At 36.3% G+C, this 10,763-nt stretch overlaps 1 protein-coding gene across 2 annotated transcripts in view; it reads right to left on the bottom strand.

The window, feature by feature from the left end:
* Positions 1–230: 230 nt before the first annotated feature.
* Positions 231–10,763, bottom strand: part of ZMAT1 (zinc finger matrin-type 1) — a 36,260-nt gene continuing 25,727 nt past the window's right edge. Inside the window, exons 1-3 of one of the 2 annotated variants that reach the window (XM_008703950.2) lie at positions 9,051–10,109; positions 3,978–4,077; positions 231–2,764 (exon numbers count right to left, since the gene is read on the bottom strand). In XM_008703950.2, coding sequence (XP_008702172.1) covers positions 1,441–2,764; positions 3,978–4,069 — 1,416 coding nt within the window. In that variant the 5' untranslated portion in view covers positions 4,070–4,077; positions 9,051–10,109 and the 3' untranslated portion in view covers positions 231–1,440. Of the gene's footprint in view, positions 2,765–3,977; positions 4,078–9,050; positions 10,110–10,763 lie in introns of those variants that run through there. The other variant, XM_040629933.1, reaches the window with a different exon arrangement.

Below are 10,763 nucleotides of genomic sequence, written 5' to 3'. Positions count from 1 at the left end.
GAAGGCAGACACTTAACGACTGAGCCACCCAGGTGCCCCTACTTGGTCAAATTTTTTAACTTAAAACTGAACTCAAGTCTGTGTCTACTAAGCAAGATGTGAAATAAATGAAATTATTAAAACCTTATATTGTGATCTCCCAAGAGGTACAAACTGTATAATTGTTTCCTCTCTCTTTCCCAAAATAAAATCATCTTTGAGTGGGAAATGACTGGTTACACAAAACAATATGTAGAAATTAAAACACTTTAATATAATATAAACATTTCCAGAATATAGACTGATTTTGTATCAGTACCTTTTGAGAGCTTTTTAAAACTATATATCATCTAAACTTATTATAGACTGTTTCATTTTCACTTTCAGAACTAGAAAATACAAAAATACACTGCAAATTAGATTTAACAAACAAAAAAATCAGTCTAAATCATTTCAGTCATTTTTCTTGGAGAAAACCAAGAAACAAATAAACACACGACAACAACAATATAATACCAACAACACTAACAAAAACCCAAACAAGGAATGGATTCTGTAATGCCTGGTAATTCTCTCATTTAAAATAAATTATCTCCCATGGGTAAATAATTCACCACCACAGCAATTTGATGAAGAGAAGTAGAGACAATGTAAGCAAAATTACATTATATGTAAGAAACATAATTTTTCTTTTTTTTTAAGAAAACGAGGAAAAGTAACTTGAGGAAAAGGCATATTGAATACTTTTACTTCACTTGGCTTTTGTTAGAGGTTAAAGTTAACTGTTCACTTAGGAAAATTCAATAACAACAATTTCATGAAACCAAACTCTTCAACTCATTTCTTCAATTCAACCTTAAGAGAACAAAACTAAAAAGTTCAAAATCCAAGAGTAGACTCATCCCAAAGCATTATCTTTCTTCAACAGATTTCCTTTTCTTTTCTATTCTTATGTTCTTCTTTCTCAGAGGCTAGGTTTATGCTTGTTTCTTCTTTCAATTCAATTTCAATTTTCTCACCCCCCCAAAAAAACTGAGCTTTCCTGAATTGACATTGACCATATTCACCTCTTCTCTTCTTCATTGAATATTTTTGTTTTTTGTCTAAATCTATTTTCTAAACTGATGTCTTCAATTCATCCTTCGGTAAACAAAATGAAATGTTCAAATTCCTAGAACAAACTCCGCCCAAAACATTGACTCTTGTCTTTTCTTCAACAGGTTTCCTTTTCTCTTATGTTCTTGTTGTGTTTTTATGTTTTTCGTACATTCTTTCTCAGAGGGTAGGTTTAAGCTTGTTTCTTCTTTCAATTCAATTTCAACTTATACACACAAAAACTAACCTTTCCTGAACTGACACTGTATCCACTGCTCCTTTTCTTCACTAGATGTTCCTGTTTCTCTAAATCCATATTCTTAACTGATTTCTTCAATTCATCCGTGGGTAAACAAAACTAAAAGCTCAAAATCCAAGAATAGATTCATCCCAAAGCATTTCTTCTTCTGTCTTTTCTTCAACAGATTTCTTTTTCTCTTTCTTGTGCTTACGTTCTTCTTTCTCAGTGGGTACACCGTGGCTTTTTTTCTTTTTTCGATGTTTAAGCTTTCCTGAACTGACACTGACTTTATCTCCCTGTCTCTTCCTTTGTCGGATGCTCTTGTCCTTGTCTAGATCAGTATCCCCATAACTCTTTCTCCTTTTATGCTTGGACTGCTCTTTCTCTGGCCTTTCTTCACCTTCCTCCAGGTGCCGCCTTCTCTTTTGATGTCTCCGTTTATGACCTGCTTGATGGTCACTGGTACTGTTTTCTGAGGAGAGGTGCTTGTAAACTTCAGATTCTACACTGTATGGGCCAGAGTTATTTTCTTGCTGACTAAGGCTCAGGGGTACTGGTTTTTCTGGGAAATAGTCTCTGATGGGTTGACAAGAGGTCATGGAGTCTAGTTTCTGTTTGCTGTCATTAGCTGGTAAGCAATGAGGTAACTGGTTTTCTACTGCTTGTGAAATACTGTATGATCCTGTGTAGGTCTGGGAAGTCTCAAATGGGAGTTTTTGCTCAAACATTCTATTTTTGGGTCTAGAATCAACCATTTCTTTGTACTTATGGGTTTCTGTAGAGCTATCACTAATCTTTCTAAAACAAGTCTTTGGCTCTAGTCCTCTGGCTTTCTGCACTTTAATATAATCTTCAAGTTCATCTTGGAAAGAATCATAAGTCCTCTTTGAATGAGTTGGTAACCAGTGATGTAATTGGCTTTCCACTGGTGAAATATTATACAGTTGTTGGTAGGTCTGGGAAGTCTCAAGTGAAAATCTTTGCTCAAACATTCTTTGTCTGGGTCCAGAATCAATTTCTCTGTACCCACGGGTTTCCACAGAGTTCTCTCTTACCTTTCTGAAACAAATCTTTGGATCTAGTCCTCTGGCTTTCTGCACTTTGATGTAATCTTCCAGTTCATCTTGGAAAGAGTCATAGGTCTTCTTTGAATGAGCTGGTGAGCAATGAGGTAACTGGTTTTCTCCTGTTTGTGAAATATTGTATGATCCTGGGTATGTCTTAAAAGACTCACATGGGAGTCTTTGTTCAAACATTCTATGTCTGGATCTGGAATCAACTACTTCCCTGTACCCACGGGTTTCCAAAGAACCCTCTTCCATCTTTCTGAAACAAGTCTTGGACTCTGATCCTCTGGCTTTCTGCACTTTGATGTAATCTGCACATTCATCTTGGTAAGAGTCTTGTGTCTTCTTTGAATTCTTCACTAGATTGATGACAATGGATTCTCTGCAAAGAAGAGAGTGGAAAGTTCTTGTTACTAGGTTATTTTATTCTGAATATTTTCTTTGCTTTAAAAAAGGTTAGTTTGGAAAAACAAAAACAAAAAAGCCCAAATTTTAAAACCTACTGCAATATAAAAAAAGCTATAAATCATCACTTTTTATGTCAAAAATAAGTAGCAGCAGGGACAGTCAGGTATTTCCCATGTACCTCACAATTTTTTACACACAAATAAATTTGCAGGGCTGAGATAAAAGGGAAGATGTGTACAAAGATGCAGACATAGCTGCTACTGTCTTAGTACTTAAAATGTAAGGCATGTTGAGATATGTAGGAAAGGACCAATAATATTTAATGCCCCAAAGATGGTCCGATCTGAATGTCACATTGTTTTAAAAGTTTTAATTAGTTCCTTGTATAGATCTATAAATGTAATGGCTATTTATTCTGGAACCGTGAGATTAAAAAAAAAGTGTCTAAATGAAGATTAATTTGTTGAATCAGACAATTTAGCTCCTAAGTATTCAGACTCAAAGTAGAAATATTTTCTACCAGAATAAAATAATGTAACAGAATCACTATGCTTTGATTTTTAAAGCAACAAACCCAAAATACAATAGTTAAGTGCCCCTCTGTCCTGCTACCTGATTTATCCAGTCAGTCCACTTAATCCTCTCCTCCTTAAAACAATAAAATAGAATGGAATAAATATTTATTGAGCTCCTATTATATGCCAGGCTAGGCACCTTACACATATTTTTAATATTTGATTATAACCACTTCATAATGGAGCTGTCCAAAGTTATACACTTGTTAGAAAGACAGATCTGATATTCCAATCCAGGTCTGTCCAACAGCAAGACACTTGTTCTTAACCACTGTACCTCGCTGCAAGGATGATGACCAGATCGCTGTATCTCCTGGAACTAAGCAACCTTCCAGGAATTATTTGAGTTTGTATGGCTCAATGAGAATGATTCTTTAGCATCTCTCCAGAGAAGGACAATGCTGTCTGGTCAGGAGGGGTGCCAATTACCCAGCTCTGCCAGTATACTATCATGGCTAGAGAAGTCCCTAGGGGATTCAAATACCATCACCTATAGCAGTATCAACACATAGGGAAACGAATGCCTAGAAAGTTTGTAAAATACATGCAAGGATACTTGACAGAAGCCCTGCTCTTTGGTATCACAGAAGCATTTTGGTAAAAAATACTTACTTAATTTGGTGTTCACTTCCTTGCATATGGGACCGGAACATTTCTAAAGATGTAAAGGTGATATTACAAATATGGCAAACGTAGCTTCTCATACTAAATGCTGAAAAAAATAGAGAGTCCAAATTAAGGAGGTCAATATGGACACATTTAGAATCACAAAGCTGGATAGGAATTTACTGAGATCATCTACTGAACATTCCCAATTTAAAGATAAGGCCCAGAGAGGTCAAAAGACTTGGTCAAAGTCAAAGATCCAGTTAGTAATAGAGATAACCTCTCAGCACCCATACTTCTTAATTTAGAGCCCAGAATTCTTTACACTATGCCACACTGCTTCTCTAGCCTTGGCCTCTTTCCTAAGGAACTGCTATCTGCCTGCCTATTGTTTCTACATGAAAGTACATCAGGCACTTCAAATTTAGTATGCCCAACCAACATTTGCCTCTTAATTCCTTAACCAACCTTTTTGCTTGCTCCTAATTCTCTTTCCACCCCAAAAAAACCTGAAAGGTCCCAAAAGATTAAACAAAAGCAAATTTTTACTCTCTTACCTGAAATCACTGTAGTGCATTAGTTTACCAAAAGTAATTTCCACAGACAGATTTTAGAAAGGAGAGAGGTTCAGTGAGCCCCACTCTCAGGATAAAAGCTGAAAGCAAAATTCTAAAACAAAACTACTAGTTACCACTTCAAAAGAGTCAAGAACTATAGAATAGGTATAGCAGCTACCTCTCTATTCTGCTTCTTAGGTAGAATTGAAAGGAGGGGATAAATTAATCTTTATTTTCTTAATCTCATTATTCTTCCACCTTCTCTTTGGTCAGAAGTAGCAAATTAGTCAATTTCATAAGCCAAATATAAAATAATCCCACCCTAAAAAAGAGGCAATATATTGATGGCTACAATAATTTTAGGGTCAAGCGAGGTCATCTTTTAAATCAAACAGCAACTTAATCATTCAAAGGATGCTAAATTAATCATTATCGAGTGTACTGGCCTTGTCCAAGCAAAGATTATTCATAGAAACAAGAAAATATTGTCAAGGGGAAAGAAAGATGCTAACTTGGAAGAACACGAGGACACTGCTAGTATTACTATTGACAGATACCTCTAGTGGACCCAGGAGAGCTCAGCAGGTTATGCCAAAGACTGAATGAATGATTGTTCATAACCATCCTCTCTCTCAGTGCTCTGATTTCATGCTCACCAAGTCACTTTCTGATTATAAATTGGTTTCCCATATTCTTTGATCCCAAAAAAGGGATACCCTGGATGATAGATCCAAGTTTTAAAAACCCTGAGAACTGAAAAAATATATATCTCCTCCTACCATAAATCAATACCAGAATGACAATGTAGTAACTTAAATTACAATGTTTCCCAGACTTCTCTGATAAGAATTACTTGGAGTATTATTCAAATATAGATCCCCAAGCCCCTCCCCTGGAGAACATGATCTGCTGTCTCTAGGAGAGGGAATTTGTATTTTAACAATACCCCAGGTAATTATTCTTAGAGAACGTGTGGGAAATACACTAAGGGAATACCTTTCTAGTTCCTTGATTATTTATCAGTGTTTGCCAAGTTTGTTTGTGGTCTGGTCAGTCCCTGATTTGAGGCTGACCTACCGTGAAGATTCTGGACTTCCTGCAAAGTTAAGGACTAAATCCAGGATTATGCATGCTCACAACAAACCTTTTCAAAAAATTATTAACATCCTTATTTAACAAGTGCGAAAACTAAGACTCAGATTTGCTTGGCCAACACAATACATTTTGAGAGCACCCAAGTTATGCAAGATAAGCAGGAATCCTGGTTTCCTCTAGGATAGTGGTTCTCAGTGCTAGCTACACATTAGAACCATGTGGGAAACTTTAAAAATATTCATGTTACAGCTCCACATTGGACCATTTAAATCAGGCTTTCTTACTTTTTGAAAGCATTTTTAGAAGATTTTTTTATACAGCCATTGTTGAGCACCACTGCCCTAATATTGAGCCAATGATCTTCATTATGATTATAAACTCAGATTCTATTTCAGGGGTTTTACATATTTGTTTAGTGCTTATAAAGTATACAGTATAAATAATATTCTCCTCAGTTCCTCCTTTGTTTCCTTACAAATTATATTAGAAGATTATAATATAGGTAATATAGAGGTTTAGAGAAGCTGCAGGTCACATATAAAAAGTCCAGAGGCAGTTCTGGAACTTTGTGGTCTGATTACTATTACCTTAGCCCCTGTCTTTTTCATACACTGATATTCTTTATCTTTTTCTAGATATAGACATCTCAGGAAACAATATATAAAAATGATGTAAACACTTTCTGTGAAGATATGAAGCCTATTTATTGGCTCCATTCATGGTCTAATTCTTCTGTAACCCGCCTCCACTATGTTTCTTTTTCTTTTCCTTTTTTAATTGAAATATAATTAATATATAGTGTTAACATTAGTTCCAGGTGTACAATATAATGATTCAACAATTTTATACATTACTTAGTGCTCACCAAGATAAATATACTTTAAATCTCTCTAATCCACTATGTTTCTTACACTTTCTATTCTCCCATCTTGGTCTGCTCCTTGGCCCTGTCCAGCTCTGCTGCCCTCAGCTCTGCTAGGATTCCTTGTTTCTGACTTCATCCAGAAACTCAAGCTTCTTTTCATCTCATACCTTTCAGAATCTTCCATAGCCTAACACTTGCGTGCCCATTTTTCTCCTAATCACAGCTCTATCTTGTAACTCCCCAGAGTAAGATCTTAGTTTTCAAAGCACAGATTGGGGAAGTACATGTCTTTATAGTCTAATGTTGTAGTTCTCAATATTAGCTCTATATCCTAATCAATTGGGGAGTTAAAAAACAGAAAACAAAACACTAATGTGTAGGTCCTAGGGATTCTAATTTAATTGATTTGAGGGATGGCCTGAGTATTGAGATTTCTAAAATCTCCCTGCATGATTCTAACATGAAGTCAAGGTGAGAACCATTGGTCTAACAGCTTAAATGGGAAATAATCAATTGAGAGCTACATATAAGCAAAAATGCAAATTAATGTGGAATTTACTTTATGAAGAAAAGTAGAAAAAGTCTAATTTACCTGTTTTTAAATTACGACAGGAGAACAAAGCATTTCAAGAAAAAGTAACATTTGTTAAGGACCTATTCTGTGATGGGTACTGTACTGCTTCATTTCATCTTTTGCCAATCCTGTGAAGTAGCCTTATTTTCACTTTACACCTAAGGAATCTGAGGTACAACTGGGTAAGTGACTTTAAACATATCTCCCAATCTATGTTTATCCTTTTACATGACACTGCCTCTCAAACAATTAGCAAATACTGAAAAAAAAACTATGTACTTATTACCATATAAAGTGCTGAGATGGATATTGCAGAATAAAATATAATCCCTTGTCTCAAGGAGGCTAATTCAGTTAAGGGGCTATAATTAATGCAATTGTCAATGAACAGTGAAGTCTATGAGGAATCAAAGGATGGGGAGAATACCAGCAGCTAGAGCAGTGAGGGAAGTTATGATGGATCTTGGAAGACAAGAAGGATTTGAATTGTAAGGAAGGCAGATAAGGCATTCCAGGGGATGAAACAGTATCACATATGGGAGAGACAGAAATGAGCATGTGTTGACTTCAAATAATCTGTTCAACAAACTCTAAGCACGTATGTGGCACTAAGCATCATTCTAGATTCTAGGGGTACAAGATGAAAAAAATGGGCAAGTTGCTTACAAATCCAAGTGAGAAACAGTTATATAAACAAACGATTTCAATCTCATTTGGTAAAAGGTATAAGGTATGCTTAAGGGGTATGGGAGCTCAAAGAAGCAGAGGCACTTAGCACAGTATGGTCTGAAGAAGGTTACTGGAAGAGATGATGACTTAGTTAAACTTGGAAGGATGAACAATAGTTAACTTGATAAAAAGAGTTGAGAACAGTATTGTATGGAGAGGGACTAGCATGATATAAGCATAGAAGTGTTTGTAAGAACTTAAAATTTGGAACTGTTGTAAAATAAAATATAACAGGACAAGACAGGAGAGGCAAAAGGGTGTCAGATCAGAGAGATGTATATGTTATGCCAAGGAGCCTAGACTTTTTATCCTGTGTATTGGGAAAACTTGAAATGCTTTAAGTAGTAAGTGACATGGTCAGCTGTGTGAGGGAGAAGTCTCTCCTCTAGCTGCAGTATGGAGGATAAATTTGAGAGGAACAAGCCTCAAAGTAAGGAGACCACATGTATGAAATAACTAGACGAGCCAAGAGATAAGGAGGGCATGAGCTAGAACACCATAGGGATAGAGAAGAGCAGGGAGATTGGTGAAATATACCATTAAAACTGGCAAAATTTTAAAAAATGTCAAAACTTGGTGACTGATTGAATGTGGGAGATAAGTTTACCTGAAGGGTGTGAGAAGGGGAAGTGTAGAAGAGTGGAAGAGAGTCCTGGAGAGTGGTGTGGGTTTAAAATCATTGTGAGAGGAAAGTGAAGGAAAAGGTAAAGGATTAAATAGGACTACAAATCCACAGAGATTGGATCCCAAGACTCTGTTGAGATACCTGATCTCTAGCTTTACATAATTTTCCATAGCATCACTCAGTATCCTGAATGTAAAAGTAGAAAAGGTGACTGTGGAATTGATCCAGGGTTGAAATCTTGCTACTAAGGAGTGAGAGAATAACAATGAGGTACATGTAAAGCCTTCCAGAAGGTTGTTAAAGCATTGAAGTGTGAAGTGATGGTAGTGGAAATGTAATGGAAAGGAAAAATAGTTCTAATAAGACTTGATAAGACTTGCTGATGGACAGGATATAGGAAAATTAAGTAGTTGAAGACGCCCTCAAAGATTCAAATGTAGGTGACTAATAAATAGTGGTACAACTGGCAAAGACAGGAATCTTGGGAAATTCAAGTTGGTTTTAGAGAAGTTTATTAATTCAATTTTAGGTATGTTGAGTTACAGGTGAAGGTGAAATATCTAAGTGCAATAATGAGGCTAGAAATTAGTAAGATAAACAAAACAAATACAATAAATAAAAAATACATACATACTTTAGTTCCATATCGTTATGGTAGCCATTCCTGTGCTAATAAGATCTGGGCTGGATGAGGGACATGAAGAAAGCAGTGAGAATGATGAAGACAGACAGGGATTAGGTATAGCAGGAACATATATAAACAAAACAGATGGAAAAAAGGCAGAGACAGAAAGAAGGGAGAAAATGGGGTGATGAATGAAATAGTTAAGTTGTCATATATCAAATTGTTTCTGTCTTACCACTTGCTCGCTTATAATATGGGATTCTCTGTTCTGTTCATTGAAATTCTCATTAGTTAATTTAAATTCTCCAGCTATTTTTTAATCCCCAAATGTTTACTGTTCTTAAAATGGAACAGTCAAAAGCAGGGCTGAAAATTTGTTCTTTGAGCTCTGTTATGCTAATGGTCCGCACTCCCTCCCTGGCCAGACGAAAATTTCACCAAAATCCTCCTTCTCGTATTCTAATAACCTTGAAACTTCAGAATGCTCACATGACTCTCCCTTTAGAAGTGACTAGAGTATACACACTTCTCATAGTTGACTCAGTTCCAATTTTACCTAATGCCGGCCCCTTATTTCAGATATCCTCACCCCAGCAATAGGAAAATAGCCTAACAAGTTAAAGTTTCTTATTTCTCCAAACATCTACTACTTTCAGAAGCCCTACCACTTTTATTTCTACACTTGCCTAAATCAACATTCTTCAAATTCCTAGATAAAAACACAGATCTCTATGTAACTTTTTGGGATATGTTGAATTACATTAATTAGGAAACTTAGATAGTATAAATGCAGGGTTAGCACTCAATACATCAAGATTAGTAGTTCACTGATTCTATATTAAACTAATTGCTATTGAGGTAGGCCTACTCTGTACCAGTTTCTATCTCTAGCACTGGAAATACATATGAGTTAGGTGTAACCCCTCCCTCAAAGAACTTACATATTCTAGTGGGAGATAAAGACACACAGAGAGAAAATTAGACATGCAGGCTAAGGAAAAACAGAAGATGTCTTGAAGGAAGTGAAAAGGCTTCCCGGGAAGTAGTATGTTAAAGAATAAGTAGGAATTAGATAAAGAGGAGAAACATGGAGATGTTCCAGGTAAAATGGCAGCATGAAAAAGGGCACAGAGACAAGAAATAGGGTAATGGTTTCTGGAAACCATAAGCAGTTTGTAGGTTCTGACCTATACAGATCACGGCAGGAAGTAGCAGGGGATAAGCCTGGAGAAGGTAGGCAGGGAAAGATGGTAAAGAGCTATGAAGCTTAGATTTTTATCCTCAGAAAAAGGAGAAACAAGTAAGGATTTTAAAGTAGGGAATGACATAGAAAGATGTGCACTTTACGTGAAACACTCTAGTGCTTAAATTGAGGGCAGATTTGGAGAGACAAAACTGATGGCCGGGAGAGTAGTTAGGAGGCTGCGGCAATATTCTAGAACAGTGCTTCTCAAAATTTATTGTGAGTACAAATCACCTAGGGATCTTGTCAAAATGCAGTTTCTGATTCAGTAGGTCTGCAGTGAGGCCTGAGATTCTTTTTTCTAACAAGCTCCCAAGTGATGCTGATGATGCTGGCCAAAAACCACACTTTGAGTAGCAAAGCTCTAGGAAAGATGTTGAGGGCCTGACCAAGTATGGGAAGAGTAGGGCTGAAGATAAGGGAATAGGTAAAACAGTCATGGCTTAGTGTTTCATTAGATATAAAAAGTGAAGAAGGTA

This window comes from Ursus maritimus (genome assembly GCF_017311325.1).
Source record: "Ursus maritimus isolate PB19 chromosome X unlocalized genomic scaffold, ASM1731132v1 scaffold_X1, whole genome shotgun sequence".
NCBI classification, from domain to species: domain Eukaryota; kingdom Metazoa; phylum Chordata; class Mammalia; order Carnivora; family Ursidae; genus Ursus; species Ursus maritimus.
Note: the sequence above shows the minus strand (reverse complement) of the source record. Positions and strands in the feature narration are given on the sequence as shown.